The sequence below is a fragment of the Musca domestica genome, unplaced genomic scaffold (genome assembly GCF_030504385.1).
Source record: "Musca domestica strain aabys unplaced genomic scaffold, Musca_domestica.polishedcontigs.V.1.1 15, whole genome shotgun sequence".
Taxonomy (NCBI): domain Eukaryota; kingdom Metazoa; phylum Arthropoda; class Insecta; order Diptera; family Muscidae; genus Musca; species Musca domestica.
The window spans coordinates 2,758,511-2,777,086 of NW_026712207.1; the positions used below are offsets into that span (position 1 = coordinate 2,758,511).

At 35.2% G+C, this 18,576-nt stretch overlaps 1 protein-coding gene across 3 annotated transcripts in view; it reads left to right on the plus strand.

The window, feature by feature from the left end:
- The first annotated feature begins 1,543 nt into the window (after positions 1 to 1,543).
- The window catches only part of LOC101891354 (hippocampus abundant transcript 1 protein), a 60,089-nt gene continuing 43,056 nt past the window's right edge, over positions 1,544 to 18,576 (plus strand). Inside the window, exons 1-2 of one of the 3 annotated variants that reach the window (XM_005184669.4) lie at positions 1,544 to 1,918; positions 1,984 to 2,968. In XM_005184669.4, coding sequence (XP_005184726.1) covers positions 2,888 to 2,968 — 81 coding nt within the window. In that variant the 5' untranslated portion in view covers positions 1,544 to 1,918; positions 1,984 to 2,887. The remainder of the gene's footprint in view (positions 1,919 to 1,983; positions 2,969 to 18,576) is intronic. The other 2 variants (XM_020037155.2, XM_011294713.3) reach the window with 2 other exon arrangements.

Consider the following 18,576-nt stretch of genomic DNA (forward strand, 5'->3'; position numbering starts at 1 on the left):
TCTTAAAGGCCCATTCTCTTTCGATATGTTTGCCACTAAACAACAAGGTTTTAAACTATTCCGGTGAAAAATGTCGCTAATATCATCAAAATACCGAATATCGAGAGGTACCGTTATAGGGGGGCTCTACGAAAACGGGGACCTGCACAGACAATTTTCTGTCATAGGCTGTAGTATCCATTACGAACTTTAAATACCAAATTTGAAAGAATTCCGGTGAATAAATTCGCTAAAATCATCAAAATACCGAATATCGGGAGGTACAGTTATATGGGGGCTATACGAAGACGTGGACCTGCACAGACAATTTTCTGTCTTAGGCTGTAGTATCCATTACGAGCTTCAAATACCAAATTTGAAACAAATCCGATGAATAATGTCGCTTCAAAATACCGAATGTAGGGAAGTGCCGTTATATGGGCGCTATACGAAGGCGTGGACCTACACAGACAATTTTCTATCTTACCAAATTTGAAACGTTTTCGGTGAATAATGTCGCTAAAATCATCAAAATACCGAATATCGGGAGGTACCGTTATATGGGGGCTATACAAGACGTAGACCTGCAAAGACAATTTTCTGTCTCAGGCTGTAGTATCCATTACGAACTTCAAATGCCAAATTTGAAATCTTTCTGGTGGATAATGTCCCTTAAAACACCGAAAATATGGAGGTACTATTAAATATGGGCTATACCAATTTTCAATACCAAAATTCCTGCAGGCATAATATACATTTGAGTGAAATTTTCTCAACCTACTTCATTTCGTCCGGAAGCTAGAGTGCTTTCCACAGACGGACGGACATCGCTAAATCGACATATTTGATATTAAATATTAATTGTTTGTAAATTAAAAACGGCTAAAAAATGGAGTTTCTGAATAAAATGTATTATTAAATTAAAGGAATATGTTTGTTATGGTTATGGTAGAAATACCATGGTCAGAGGTACTGAATACAAACCTGGTATCATGGTAGAAGAATATAGCTAGACGCATCGACACTGCTGCTGGGACAATGAACTGTAAAATCAATTTTGGTATCGAAATTGTTGAATGAAAATTTACTCAAATTTGTAATTATTGTTAAAAAAAAATGCATATTATAACAACCCCCGATTGGCGTCATGTAGGAAAACATATACAAATATACTTATTTTTGAAGAAATATTAAAAAAATGTTGGCATATCAATGTTCCCAAGCGTTGATGCATCTACCTGTATTTTTCTACCATGGTTACAACTGTTATTTTTTCTTTATTTTCTTATGTTGATGTTTCTTAATATTTTTTTATATTCTCCTTATTTTGCTTTTAATTTCCATTTTTAATATTTATATTTTTTCTGTTGATTTGTGGCCTTCAGTGAGTTTCTTTGCATTGATTTTATATAAATTGAAATTGGTTTGCCACATATTAACTATTATCCTGTGTAAACCCATTGTTGTCAATTTCGTCATTCTTCCATTCGTTTATCATTAAAATACCCGATCTAGTCAAAAGTCGACCTAAATAACCCTAATTCTAATTAGAACTTTCTGCCGCCGACGCAAAGAATCCTTCCGCTCGGTTGTCTGTACGCGAAACGAGAGTAAAGAAACAAACAATTTTTGTGTGAATAAAAACGAAAAAGTGTTGAAAATAAATGTGTGAAAATAATGTCCTGCCGGAAATTTGTGTGAAAAAAGCGACAACTCAATAACGGCTTTGGTGAATACATATTTGTTTGTTAAATAGAATTTCCTGGTACCACAAACAAGGCGAAAACAACAAACGAGACAACAGTCTGACATTCAGTCACTTCACTTAAACAAAAAAGTACGGAGTCTTTTGTGATATTCCTCGATAGATTGAGTTCAGAAACCGAAAAAAACCTTATCTTTTTAAATCAACGTTTTGGAAACACAAGGGGGACTTTTGGTATAGATGAATAATAATGTTTTTTCGATTTTAAATGTAAATGACATTTTGTTGTCTTTTTTTAGGCTCAATATTCATTCACTTCTTGGAGCAATTAAGTAGTGTATTCAGACGTGGGAAGCAGAATGCTTGGAAAACAATTGCTTTGTGCCAAGTAAATTCCGTTTTTAGTTAATTTTCCTCCATACAGAACATTTTGTTGTGGAAAGTTTTTTTTTCGTCAGCCACAACAATAATTGATTATTAAAAACACATGTCTTGACCCATTGAGAACCTTGGAAGCGATGGATTTTGTCAAGCCCTCGTAATAAGTTGTAAGGATGTATTAAAGGTGTTTGCTGTCCCTCTTTTGTGTCGTGATTTAGAAAGAAAAGTTTTAACGTACTCCGATTTTGGAACCATCCTTAATTACCATAAAAAGTTTCCTATACCAGTCCTCCCTTAACTGAAGTGTTTTAATACAACGAAAGGATAAAAAAACATAAGTGTGATTAACTACCATGAACGCATCCTGCTGTGTGCTGCAGACTAATAAAAAGTCATGTTGGTGGCAAATGTAAAGTGACAACGGTGGTAATTTGAACAAGGCAATTGTTTGTGGAATCCCCCCAATTTAGTGGTTCATTAGCGAGCAGACAGAAGTTAACGCTGATCCAAAAGAAAATCATTATATTTAACACACACATACCTACTTTGTGTTTAATTTGTAAAGAAGAGCACAGCTCTGAAACCCTCGCCTAAATTAAGTGGCTCAGCTATAGCCACAGGGTGTTATTAATAGTGTATGAGTGAATGACTTAGTGACAATATAGATAATTTCGTATGAAAATAAATAATTAATTGTCGTTTCGAAATAATAACAACAACAATAAAAGTCAATAAACACGGAATCCATCAACGGAACGTGCAGTGTATTGCTGCTGCTGCTACTGTTGTGGCCGGCCCATCTGCCCATGCGATTTAATAAATATGCCAAAGATATATATGAAGAAACCGTTATCGGGCATGGTCATACGAAATCGTAATACCATCAAAGATGTAGTCATCACGGTAAGTTAACAAAATATGCTATTATTAATAATTATGTAGAATAATTTATATTTAATTATAGGCCGATGTAAAAGTTTGCTAGGCCTTTTGTCAAATATCCATATGTAGTATACACGTCATCCATGCCAATAGGAATTTTACTACCATTGTTTGTTCTTTTCGTGTGTGTCATATCGCATTGACAACAAGTGTTTGAAAATGATGAAGAAATTTTGTCAACTTTTCGACCGGCAGGAAAGCGAAAATGAGGTTGTTCATATGTAGCAATTTGTATACCCTACAGCATTTTGTCATACCGTTTAGAACACCCCGAAATACTTGTCGATCCTTTATAACTTTGATATATTGTTGATAAATCTTTAATTATATAGCATCTGAAATGCATTTATTCGAAAAGTTGTTCGATGGAAATCAGCATTTCCACGGAAACACCGAGGGGATACTTGGAATAGGTTCCATATAGTGTCGCTACCGGATTACAAATATAATTACCCCATTAACAAGTATGAGTTAGACTCCACGTAGCTCCGCAACATTTTAGTATTGATATCTGGACAACTAGACAACTACTACCTATTATCTAGGGTCCATATAGCCACATTGTATAAACGGGTTTCCAATAAGAGGTGTTCTTTTCATATTCAAAGAAAATTTTCCATTTTTAGAGAAACAAATTTATTTCATATGAAAGGGATAATGAATTAGCCACTACCATATTCAGTAACATCACAGGACTATATCCTTATCACGAAATCTTGCTGAACCTAATCACAAAGTGGAAAGATTTTGAATTGACGCCGACATGACACAAAAGGAAAAAGTCGGAAGGTGGAAAATCATATAATTCGGTGGACAATTTTGATTATTTCTTCGAGAGATAACTCAGTTCCGATATTTTTTCCGTGAAAGAACAATGACAAGGGGCTTCACGACGACCACATTTTTGAGCTGCAAAAAATGTGGGTTTTACTTTGAAGAGGCCGTTCAAAATCTATTGATTTACGTTTGCATAAATACTCCTCGGAACTGCCTGACAGGCTTGTTGATATAGAGGCTTCCTAGCATAGTATAGTGTTTTTTCTAGATCCTCTAGGTCCATTTTGACACACCTGAATTTCAAACGCCCGCATGACTCCCATGGTAATACCCACGAAAACTTGTAGGATTGTCGACATGCAGGATAATGCTTCGTCTCCTCGGGTAGATGGTCTACAGGTGTCTAGTGAAGGCCTCTTGTTGGAGTTTTCAGAACCGACGTTTTGAATTAGATGTTCAATGTGACCTCCTGGTTTTTATGGTAATTAGTGGTCGAAATTCTTTGCCTTTTAACCTAAAAATTCGGTTTTAATACCCTCCACCACACATAGCTCTTCCAACCGACGTTTTAAATTAGATGTTCAATGTGATCTCTTGGTTTTTATGGTCATTAGTGGTTGAAATTCTAAATTCAGTTTTAATACCCTCCACCATACATAATATGAAGGTTATATTAAGTTCGTTATTTCGTTTGTAACTCATCGAAATAATAATGTTAGACCCCTCTCATTATATACATATGTTCTTGCTCAGCGTGAAATTCTAAGACGATTTAGCCTTGTCCGTCCGTCAGTCTGTTGTAATCACGTTAGAGTCAAAACGAATAAAGATAGTAAGCTAAAATTTTGCACAGATCAGTATTTTGTCTGCAGACAGGTCAAGTTCGAAGATGGGCTATATCGGTCAACGATATCGTATAGCCCCCATATAACGGTACCCCCCGATATACGGGTTTTTGATGATTGTAGACAAATTTTTCAATGAAATTGTCTGAAATTCTGCACAAGGAGATCTCTGTGAGAACTTTACTCTCTGAAAGAGAATTGTCTATATAGGTCCACGATATCATATAGCCCCCATACAATGGTGCCCTCCGATATTGGATATTTTTATGATTTTGGCCACATTTTTCATTTGCATTGTCTGAAATTCTACACAAAGGGTTCTCTATGAGTACTTTACCCCCTAAAAGAGAATTGTCTATATAGGTCCACGATATCGTATAGCCCCCATAAAACGGTACCCCTAGATATTCACATTTTTGATCATTTTGACCACATTTTTCAATGGAATAGTCTGAAAATTCACACAAGGAGTTCCCTCTGAGTACTTTACCCGCTGGAAGAGAATTGTCTATATAGGTCTACGTTTTAGTACAGCACCCATATAACGCTACTCCGAAATATTCGGCATTTCCAGGATTTTCGCGACATTATTCGCCGAAATTGCATCAAATTTTGTATTTGAAGTTCGTAATGGGTACTATAACCTATGACGGAAAATTATCTATGCAGGACCACTTCTTAATATAGCCCGCCGTACAGCGACACCTCCCTTTATTTGATATTTTGACGTAATTAGCGGCATTATTCACAGAAATTGTTTCGAATTTCGTATTTGAAGTTCGTAATGCGTTCTAGAACCTATGACAGAAAATTGTGTATGCAGGTCCACGTCTTAGTATAACTCCCATACAACGGTATCTCCCTTTATTCGGTATTTTGATGTAAATAGAGGCATTATTCAAAGAAATTATTTCGAATTTCGTATTTGAAGTTCATAATGCGTACTAGAACCTATGACAGAAAATTGTCTATGCAGGTCCACGTCTTAATATAGCCCCTAAATATCCGTACCTCCCTATATTCGGTATTTTAATGATATTAGCGGCATTATTCACCGGAATTGTTTCGAATTTCGTATTTGAAGTTCGTAATGGGTACTAGAATCTATGAAAGAAAATTGTCTATGCAGGTCCACGTCTTAGTACAGCCTCCATACAACGGTACCTCCCGTTATTCGGTATTTTAATGATATTAGCGGCATTATTCACCGAAATTGTTTCGAGTTTCGTATTTGAAGTTCGTTATCGGTACTACAGCCTATGACAGAACATTTTTACATTCAGGTCCAGGTCTTCGTATAGCCGCTAAATATCCGTACCTCCCTTTATTAGGTATTTTGATGATCTTAGCGGCATTATTTACCGAAATGGTTTTGAATTTCGTATTTGAAGTTCGAAATAGATATCTCGTTATCATTACCCTTTGACAAAAATTTACTCATCCAGCACCACGTCTACGTATAGCCCTCATATAAAGGTTTTTTATTTGAGCGGTATTTTTCAACGATTTTTTTTAATTTTCAAATTTCTTCCAAAGAGTGGGGGGTATAAAAAGTACGGCCCGGCCGAACTTAGCTGCTTTTTTTAATTGATTTTCTATATCAGCTAATTGGTGTCTACACATTTAATTGATTATCCAACGTTTCTCTTTGTTACCGAATCAAAACAAACATTTTTTGTTGAAAAAAAATTTGGTTATCGGAAGTACTTATTTCAGCTAGCAGCAGTGGGTAGTGCATTATTTTTTTTTTTTTTTTTTTTATTTTATTCAATTTCCATTCCATAATACCAAAGCCTTCAAGGCCAATAAATAGTATTAACAATATAAAATATTCCTGAGTAAACTTAAAACTAATAACAATATTCATAACAAAATCTCATATATAATTGGCTCCCCAGCCATAACTACAAAAAATACTAAAAAAAGGACAATATGCATCTATATAAAATAAGCAACAATACAAAAAATATATGCCACCGTCATCAAAGAATTTAATAATAAAAGCTCACAAAAAAGGCACAATAGAAAATTTTTCAAAAGATAATTAAACAAAAATACAGTAATATTACAACCACGTCTTCCTTCAACGAAGTAATCTCAAATGATTCAACAGTTTTAAGCGAAACGCATTGTTGGACTGTGAAAAAATTCTAAGTTCAACAGGCAAATAATTCCATATTCTAGCAACGCGTATCACAAAGGACTTCTCAAAAGTAGTGTTAAATATCCTAGGTATAAAAATCTGAGTTGTCCTAGAAGACATATTAAAGCTAAACATATTATTTAGCAAAACAGGTACACCATTTTTCACAATCTTATAAAATGCACTTAAAATCCTACTGCAAATATATCGTTCAAAATCAACGCCCAAAAAACTCACAACATAACCCGAAATGTGCTCACGCCTTTTCACGCCAAAGACGAATCGTACAATAGAGTTAACAATACGTCGCAACCTACAGGAAACACGATCAATCGTACCAGAAAATATCTCTAAACCATAATTAACATGAGGCATAAGAAGTGCAGTAGCCAATCGTCTTCTAACCCACTGAGGAACATACATATTAGTTAAGTAGAGCTTGCGAATAATTCCAAAGACTTTACGTTGAACAGTGTCAACATGAGATTCAAATGAAAGCTTGTCATCAACCAAAATACCTAACATTCTATGCTTGCTAACAAACACTACTGGATTCCGATCCAAAGTAATGTTAAGATCATACACACGACTTCCAAACATCATTGCTCTTGTTTTAAGAGTGTTTATTGTTAATGAATTGTCAGAAGACCACTGATTAAACCTAGCAAGGCAATTATTTACTCTGCTCTCAAAGGCAGCTGGGGAAGACGTATCGTCCTTCAAAATAAGATACACATCATCCGCAAATAAAACCGGCGTACAACTTAACCCACTAAAACACTCTGCAAGACTATTCACATAGAGGACAAACAGCAACGGACCCAGTACCGAACCCTGTGGCACACCACAAGTAAGAGAAAGTATTTCAGAAGATATTCCGTTATAAGAGACAAATTGCGATCTATCACTCAAATAAGACATTATAAGCTTACAAGCAGTATCAGAAAAATTAAATTCATTCTTAAGCTTTCTAATCAACATAGGATGAGATACCGTATTAAATGCCTTAGTAAGATCTAAAGACACCACTACTGTATTCCTGTTCAAATTTGAATTACCCCTAATCTCATCAGTCATATAGAGTAACAATCCTGTTGCACTGTGATTTTTACGGAAAGCAAACTGTCCGTTATAAATATATCTCCTTACGTGTGATAATATTTGAACCTTCATAATGTGTTCACAAACTTTAGAAAGCACTGGAAGAATAGATATTGGTCTAAGTTCGTTCACTTCCGTGAATGATTCTTTCCCTATAGTATTTTCTGAGAATTGAATTTAAAAGAATGCTGAAACTTCTATTGTGAAAATTAATAAGTTCCATTCATAATAATATTATGCAAATAACATTAAATGTCAATGGCACTATTTGCCAGTCGTCGATCAAGTTACGTTTGGACAGGTTGAACTTCAATAAAGTCTGTCTAGCATTATCATATCTATTCACTTTCATATTCTAATCACAAGGAATATTTATTTTAAAAATTTGCAATGAAAATCTTTAGTTGCTATTTTTATTAACACATAATAATGCCAATATACATATTTATAAAAAGCTAAACCCATGTATATATATAAATACACATGTATATGCACACCAAAAGTCATCTATTAGTGTGATTCATATCGAATTACTACAACAACAGAAAAACCGTCATAATATACACATGTTGCTTTGGCAATGATATCTTGTCGATCGCGCTTTAACGTTGCTATATTTTTTTTCATGCCACCTAAATATGCCAATTCATTTCGGATACGATGACTCAAAGTATTTTATTTTTGAAGATAAGCGATTCATTCCAGCCAGCGTACCTCTGCAAAATACTATGTCTAAATTTAATATACAATTGTCATGGGGGATTTTATTAATTTTGCATTGTTATTTGTGGATTTATTGTTTTATCATTTATGATTCCTATTGAAATTAAATAAACCTTTTTGGGATTCAACGTAGAGAAATAAGTTCCGTTTTCGTCTCACTTTTCTTCAGCGTGTGCTGATAATCTTATCGCAAGTGTAAAAAATTTATTATACCAGTTTTAGATTAAATTGTCGTCGCCCATGCATTTAATTGCAATAATTGCTTGTTAAATACACCATTCCCATGGGGAATGGATGAAAGAAGGTAGATTTTATCTAAAAATGATTTTTTTTTTATCGATTTTTATACCCTCCACCATATATATTATGGAGGGTATATAATAATTTTCGACCTAACAAAGTATATTTATTCTCGATCAGCGTAAAATTCTAAGACGATTTAGACCTGTCCGTCTGTTGTTGGAAAGCAAGGTTGGCCCTAAAAAATACCAAAATGTCCATCACCTCAAGCAACGGTTCATCGGGAAGGCGCCAAAATACCGCAGAGCAACATTCGGGCAGCGTGTGACGGTTTTAGAGGCCGTTTGGAGGCCATAAATCTTGCCAAAGGTGACCAAATCGAAAAAATCTAAACTTATTCTAAAATTTGATGCTTTGATTTCGACATTTTCATTCCAAAAAATTAAAAAAATATGACGTTTGACTTTGTTGCAGTTTTTTTATCTCATCCTGTAATCACACCAGAGTCAAAGCGAATTAGGATAGGAAGGTAAAATGAAGATAAATTTTTTGTCTGCAGACAAAAATCAAGTTCAAGGATGGGCTATATCGGTCCATGATATCGCATAGCCTCCATATAACAGTACTCCCCCCCCCCCCCCCCCCCCTCCGCCCGGATTTCTGGTATTTTCATTATTTTATCCACGTTTTTCGATGGAACTGTCTGAAATTCTACACAAAGAGTTCTTTGTGAGTACTTTACCCCCTGAAAGATAATTGTCCATATAGGTCAACGATATCGTATACGTAACAGTACCTCCCGCTATTCGGCATTTTGATTATTTTAGCCAAGATATTCAAAGGAATTGTCTTAAAATACTCACATTTTTCAAAGGAATTGCTTGAAATTTTACACACGGAGTTATTTCTGAGTACTTTATCCTCTGGGAGAGAATTCTCTATATAGGTCAACGATATCGTATAGCCCCCATATAAAGATACCTTCCGATATTCGCTATTTAAATGATTTTAGGCACATTTTTATCAGAATTGTTTCAAATTTCGTATTTAAAGTTTGTAATGGATGCTACAACCTATTACAAAAAATTGCGTATGCAGGTTAACATTTTCGTATAGCCTCCATAAAACGGCCCCCCCAAAATAAAAAAATATTCGATATGTTGATGCTTTTTGCGACATTATTCAACGGAGTTGTTTCAAACTTCGTATTGGAAGCTCGTAAAAGGTACTACAGCCTATTACAGAAATTTGTCTCTGCAGGTCCACGTATTCGTATAGCCATCATATAACGGAACCTCCCTATATTTGGTATTTCGATGATGATAGCGACATTATTCACCGGAATTGTTTTACATTTCGTATTTGACGTTCGCAATTAGAACTACAACCTATGGCAGAAAATTGCTCATGTAGGTCCACGTCTTCGTATAGCCTACATATAACGACACCTCACGATATTCGGTATTTTGATGATATTAGCAATATTATTCATCTGAATTGTTTTAAATTTTGTATTCGCAGTTAGTAATGGGAACTACAGTCTGAGACCGAAAATTGCCAATGCAGGTCCACATCTTCGTATAGCTCCCATATCACAATACCTCCTTATATTCGGTATTTTGATGATTTTGGCGACATTAGTCACCAGAATTGTTTCACATTTCGTATTTGACGTTCGCTATGAATACGTCACGTCTTCGTATAGCCTACATATAACGGCACCTCCGTTTTTTTGGTATTTTGATGATATTAGCAACATTATTCATCTGAATTGTTTCAAATTTTGTGTTCGCAGTTAGTAATGGGAACTACAGTCTGAGACCGAAAATTGCCAATGCAGGTCCACATCTTCGTATAGCCCCCATATAGCGGTACCTCCCTAAATTTGGCATTTTGATGATATTAGCGGCATTATTCACCGGAATCGTTTCAAATTTCGTATTTCATGTTCGTAAAGAGTAATTCAACCTGTGGCAGAAACTTGTCTGTCTATGCAGGTCCACGTCTTTGCATATCCCACCTATAACAGTACCACCGTTTTTCGGCATTTTTATGATATTAGCAGCAGTATTCACCGGAATTGTTTCAAATTTCGTGTTTCATGTTCGCAATCGGTTCTTATGCTGGTACACGCCTTCCTATAGCTTCCATATAACGGTTCATTTAAACGGGACTTTTCGACGGATTTTTTTTTTTTTTGAAAAATTTCAAGTTGCTTTAAAGTTTGGTCCTGCTGAAATTATCTGATTTTGTACTTGTTATACATTTTGATTAGGTTCGACCATGGTAGAACAATATAGGTAGACGCATCGAGACAACTGCTGGGACAATGAACTGTCAAACCAAATTTGGAATTGAAAATGTTGGATTAAAAACTATTTAAATTTGCAAAATTGTTAAATTCTAAATTTGCAAAAATTGTTGAGAAACGTGTATTATAATAACCTCCGAATGACGTAGTATAAAAATCTACTTATATTTGAAAATACATTAAAAAAATTTTGACATATCAATGTTCCCAAGCCTTGATACATCTACCTGTATTCTTCTACCATGGGTTCGACCCAAACTAACTCCATTTTTACTAGTAATCTTCAAAAGCAAATATTTCCTTTAATGACTGCCATTCCTTCCAAATGTTATTGGTTTTTTTTTCACAGACTATCTAATGTTATTATTATAGATTATTTAGCGTCTTAATACAACTACGTTAAATGTTGCTTTTAAAAACTAATTACTATTTGCGTTGTTCAAGTGTTAAACGTTGATAATTTACACATTTCGTTTGCAAGTCTGGCTGGCAAATTATTTACATTTTGACGATTATTCACGGACCAAGTTAATGGAATACATGCATATATGTACATAGTGAAGTATATACTCCCAAAGTTAAACATTTTAATATATACTATTCCGCCATTAGACTTCGAACAGAGTTGTGGAGTGGAATTTTCAACTGGTTTGCTTTTCATGAATAGCTACCCCCATTCTGGTGTTATTGGAGGGACATTTTTCGGTATGAATGATATTTTTATTGAAATTCACGATTTAAGCCCCTGTGTGTCGACGTCTTACTGCAATTGCTAGAGGTAACAATTTTTTGGGTGTAACAGATATTATCTGTTCTGTTCCAGAACCTACAAGATTGTATAAATATTGCTAAAATAACCGATTTCTCCTTTATTATATCCGGAAAAAATGAAAAACTGGTAGATTCTTACAGTTCCAGAAAAATTCTGTTAATCAGATTCTGGTCCCAACTCAAAGTTTAAACCTAAATTATCGGGCGTGAGTTTTATAGGCTGCTCGTTGTCCGTTAATCCGTACCATATGCGCCTAACGTTATTCTGGTTTTGTCTGGCTAGCCGTCGTCCCGAGGACTTTATTTATTATCATAATACGCGAAATTAACATCCGATTCCATTCAGACATGGCATATCTCAATATTTCTATCAACACATTAAATGCTATGAATATAGCAGAGATAGGACCATTCTTTCTGGTACCTCCCCCACAAAGGATCAAAGTTTCGAATACCCAAAACAATTATTAAATCCGAAATAAGCATACGGGTCTCTTCATATTCCACACATCCAAACATTTTTGGTAAAGACAAAATTTGTACATGCTTCATATAAAGCATAGGAAATAGACGATATAATCCATATATTGTCCATAATTTTGGTCAACTGCTTCGGAACCTCCTCAATAAAAGGGTCAACAGTTTGAATAATCATAACTCAAGGCTAGGGGTATACATCCTACGGCAAAACGTTTAATTACAAAATACTAATAAAAAAGCAGTAAGTTCGGCCGGACCGAAATTTGAATACCCTCCACCATTTGGAAGATATTTGGAAATTTCGAAAAAATAAAAATACCGAATATAGCCGTTATATTTGGAGAAGACCTGGATCTGCTTGGGAAATTTTTTCATAAGCCATTACAATATTTAAATACGAAACTTTAAAAAAAATCCAAATATAGCTAAAATCATTAAAATTCCGAATACAGGAAGGCACCTTACATTCGAGATATACGAAGACGACCTGGACAATTTTCTTTTCTTGACGAAATTTCAAACAATTTCGGTGAAAATTATACCTATGTTGGCCAAAATACCGAATATAGGGAGGTACTGATATATGGGGCCTATACGAAGACCTGTACCTACACAGACAATTTTCTGGCATAGATTGTAGTTCCCATTAAGAAGTCTATATGCGAAATTTGAAACAACTCCTGTGAATAATGTAGCTAAAATGATCAAAATACCGAATATAGGGAGATACCATTATAGGGGACCTATAGGCAGACTGAGGACCTGCAAACAACAATTTTCAGTGACAGGCTGTAGTATTCATTAGAAACTTCATATCCGAAATTTGAAACAATTCCGGTGGATAATGTTACTAAAATCATGAAAATACCGAATATAGGAAGGTACCGTTATACGGGACCTATACGAACACGTCGATCCGCATAGGCAATTTTCGATGACGGGCTGTAGTAACAATTAGGAACTTCAAAAACGAAATTTGAAACAGTTCCGGTGAATAATGTACATAAAATCGTCAAAATACCAAATATAGGGAGGTACTTATATATGGGGCCTATACGGAGACCTGGACTTGCATAGACAATTTTCTGTCATTGACTGTAGCTCCCGTTACGAAATCTAAAAACGAAATTTGAAACTCCGGTGAATAATGTCCCTCGTCAAAATATCAAATATATAGAGAGGTATATGGGCTATACGATATTGTGGACTTATTTAGACATTTCTCTTCGAGGGGGTAAAGTGCTCTTTCTAAGCATGGATTATTCTTCTAGTAAGGATTTTTAGACAATTCTATTGAAAAAATGTAGCTGAAATCATCAAAATACCGAATATAGGGAGGTATCTTTGTATGGGGGATATACGATGTCGTCGACCTATATAGAAAATTCTCTTTCGGGGGGTAAAGTACTCAGAAGGATCTCTTTTTGTGGATTCTTAGACAATTTCATTGAAAATTTTGGCTAAAATCATAAAAATATCGATCGCCTTTATATGGCGGCTATAGGATATCGTGGACCGATATAGTCCATCTTCGAACTTGACCTACCTGCAGACAAAAGACGGATCCGCGCAAAATTTTAGCTTCCTATCTTTATTCGTTTTGACTCTAGCGTGATTACAACAGACGTACGGACAGGCCTAAATCGTCTTAGAATTTTACTCTGATGAAGAACATATATACTTTGTTATGTCTAAAATTATTATTTCGATGAGTTACAAACGGAATAATGAACATAATATACCCTCCATACTATGTATGGTGGAGGGTATAAAGAAAACATACCCTCTTCGTGACATTTATGAGCAATATTTCGCTGAGCTAATTAATGTACCCCTCATCTGATGATTTTAATAATAAAAACATTTCCCATACCCCCGCCATTTCGAATTTGTTTATGGACATATCATTACAATTATATGTTCCTTATCAGTCGATAACGTCTGTTATCGAATCAAAATTTTAATACTTTCCATTTCGGCCCAATTGATTTTTAATCACCACACAAATGAACACAAACCATAAAAAGGAATTATATTCTTCTTAATTATTCAATTACTATTTTTTCACTCAAAAGCATTAAATGATAACAAATAAATTTCATTTTGGACAGCACAAAACAAACAGCTGTTCAATTTAAACGAGTGATGATGAAAATGTGGGAGGGGGGAAAGAATTTACTTTTAATTTTTGACTGATAAACTAAAAAAACCCACTGTCATCGATACACATTGTGGTAGGTTTCAGCGAAGAGAAACAGAAATAGAGAGAGAGAGAGAAATGGGGAAAAATCATTTGTTCAGAGAAGCAATTTCTCTACTCTCTATCAGGGATGGGAATGTGTGATGTAATCTGCAAAGCTTGAAAGTGATTTTTTCATATTTTTTAATTTACATGTGTTAGGTGAGTTTTGTTGTCTGTAAACTAACTAATGGGGTTTATTCCTTTGAAACACGCCAAATAAACGACAAAAAAATATTATTCATAATAATCACGCTAAATGACCTTCTCCATTTGAAAGGTAAAAAATTCCATTGAAAATACGTCTTAGGTGGGGGCTATACGAAGACGTGGATGTGCATTAGTAAATTTTTTTTCATAGGCTGTAGTACTCATTAAAATCTTCAAATATGAAATTTAAACCGATATCGCGAATATCACCAAAACATCGAATATCAGGAGGTATCGTTGTATGGGGCCTATACGATAACGTGAGGGCTGCATATACATTTTTTTTGTCATAGGCTGTAGTACTTATAAAGATCTTTAAATATGAAATTTGAAACAATTCCGGTAAATAATGTCGCTAAAATCATCAAAATGCGGAATATTGGGAGCTATCGTTATATGGGAGCTATACGAAAACCTGCACCGAAATGGTTCATTCACGAAGTTAGCCTATCTACTGGCAAAATACACAAGTGTGCAAGATTTTAGAAATATAGCGTGATTACAACATACAAACGGACATCGAATTAGAATTTTACGCTGATTCAGAACATATCTACTTTGTAGAGTCTATCATGATTATTTCGAGGTGTTACAAACGGAATGACAATGTTAATATACCCTCCATAGATTGGTGGAGGGTATAAAAATATAACTGCTCTGTCAAAGGAATTTAAAAATTCCCACTTCCCATCTCTGTACCATATATGCTGCAATAAGATGAAATAACCAGGGTTACCGTTGTGCGACTAAAGTTGCAATATTCCACCTTTTTTGACAACATGTGACTTTAGGTGTAACATTTTGAAAATATTTCCGATTTTGCGACTTTTTTAAAATTTTGCGACTTTTCTCCTCTTTTTTTTGCGTTTTTTTCAAAAGTCATAACAAGCGAGTAGTTTTTACAGAATTGTATAATATATTTGACGTCCCAGACCACGAGCTTTAAGTCTTTTGGACATTAAATGATTTTTTTTCGAGTCGATGGGTGCAATTTAAGGCATAATGTATAAAGACAACATAAAAACTACGTGATACAACGGTCGGTCATATGGCCTCATCGAAATAACGGTTATAGACCCTATTTCACTTTGGACCAAATCCGTTTCAGGACATTTGGAGTCGATATTGCGATGTCCGTCTGTCTGGCTGGTGCGAACGATAATTTTCGAAGAGAGTATCGATTTGGTCCAAATTGGTACATCGTAATATTAAATTCAAAATTTTGAATATTCAAGAAACTCATAGAATGCGAAATTAACATCCGATAGTATTCAGACTTGACACACCTCAATATTTCAATCAGCACAAGATTTATTATAAAGATAGTAGAGAAGGGACCATCCTTTCTGGTACGCACTCCGAAAAGGGTTAATATTGCGAATACCCAAAACAATCATAAAATCCGAACTAATCATCCTGTTCTCTTCATATTTCACACATCCCATTATTTCCACTAATACAAGATCTGCTGCGAATATGAGATCTATCGGCCCACTCCTTCTGCTACCTCCACCACAAAGGGTCAAAATTTTGAATATCCATGAAGCCCATAAAACGCAAATTTAACACCCGATTCCATTCAGACTTGGCAAATCTTAATATTCTTATCAACACAAGATCTGTTATAAAGATGGTAGAGATCGGACCATTTCTTCTGGTACCACCTCCACAAAGGGTCAACATTTTGAATAAATAAAACTCTTATAAAGTGTGATGTAAGTGTCCGATTGTCTTAAAATTACACACATCACAATATTTTTATTAACCCAAGGTTTGGTTTGAAGATGGAATATATCGGCACCTAATCCTAAAAAGGGCCAAAATTTTGATTACTCATGAAGCTCATAAAACACGAAATGAACATCCGATTTCATTCAGACTTGGTATATTTCAATATTTCCATCAACACGAGATCTGTAAAAAAGATAGGAGGAACCCACATAGGGTTCAAGAAAGAAAGCGAAATAAGCTTCTTCAAATTTCACACATACCAACATGATAGATATCATCTTCACAACAGATTTTGGGTTAGCAAAAATGTTGGTATGTGTGAAATTTAAAGAACCCAACCCGTTCTGGTACCTCAACCACAAAGGGTCACAATTTCCAATACCTATATCTGTCATAATTGCGAAACAAGTCGGCGATTCTATACAACTTGCTATATCTAAATATTTCCCCTAGCCAGAAATTGTAATTTATGATTTCCCATAAAATTGGATATAAATGTTCGATTTTTTTGTAATTTTGCCCAAACCTGTGTTTTTATCTGTATTAGATGAAGTGGAATATTTCACTCCGCTATATCAGGTGCCTCACGCATATTTCCACATTTTCCAAATCAGGCACATTGTAATATTTTTATCAGACTTAGGTCAGATACGAATTGGACAATATTGGCCAACTGCTTCGCAACTTCCCCCATAAAGGGTCAACAGTTTGAATAATCATAATCAAGGCTGGGGCTGGTATACATCTGCCGGCAAAACCGACTGATACTATTTAACTGGTTTCTTTGTTAAATTTTTAAAATATTTCTTGCTGTCCAACCTTTTATAGGTCCTGGTCCGTTGTTACTTTTTGTTTGCTTTAAATGTCTTCACATTTTTAAATGTCATCAACAATTTTTCCAAAATCGCTGCTGTCGCTATTCAAAAAAGAAAATCGCTACAACTCTTAAACAGCGGTTTTTATGTGCCAAAAATCACAAGTAGCGGGAAAAACATCAGTATGGCATCCCTGGAAATAACCGTATGTTTACTTGAGAGAGAGCGCGCGTGAGAGTAAATAATCATGATAATGAGAGTGCTTACGGTTTGCTTGTTTGTTTGTTGTGCTTTCCATGTTCGTCGTGAACTGTTTGTAACAAAAACAAAAACATTACACTAACAATTCGGTTATTAGGTCTATGGGCCACCCCACATTGTTCAAAGTGGGATGGGGGGTAGCATGCGACATAAACCAGAAGATGTTATGTTATAGGTGGTATCTCAAATGAAAGCGAAAGACCAAAGCTATAAAAATTCTTCATTCTTATCGTTCGTTTATTAGACTTCGTCTTCTTTTTGTTTTTCTTCTATTCTATGTCTATGTCTCGTTGTGGAGTGGAATTTAATAAATGCAAACGAAGATGAAGGTCGATCGGTCTCTGCAAGACAAAAAGCCATTTAAATATTGTCGGTTTTTATTTATTATTTTTTCTGCTTTGCTTACATTGTTAGGCTTCATTTTTGTTAGAATTTCTGCGAGAAGATGAATGGATGATAGAGGTATGGTGGAGGTATCTTTGGAATTAAGTTGGAATAGGTATAGCAAGTACCTACAGATGTGGTTGGTAGATATGGTAGGGGAGATAAGGCACCTAGTGTTGGGGGGAGAGATTATGATTGACCCTTCTTCCCCTTCCCTTTCCTCCATTCTCTGTTTAACATTACATGAAATTACCTTATTCTCATAATCACAATAACCGTAGGTGCCACACATGTTGTTCTTGTTGCTGTTGTTGTCATTGTTGTAATACCTACTAAAAAAGAACAACCTACAATCAGTGTCAATGAAAAGCTTTCTGCTTTAGAAAGCTTTCCCTTATTTTTTTTCTATTAAACCATAACCATACGCCCCCTCTTTTCGCCTCCCCATTCTCCGTACATCAGTACCTGGCTTGTGCTCGTGCTTACTTGCGCTTGACTGCTTTCTGGCTGGCTGGCTGGCTGCTTGGGTTGGCTTCGT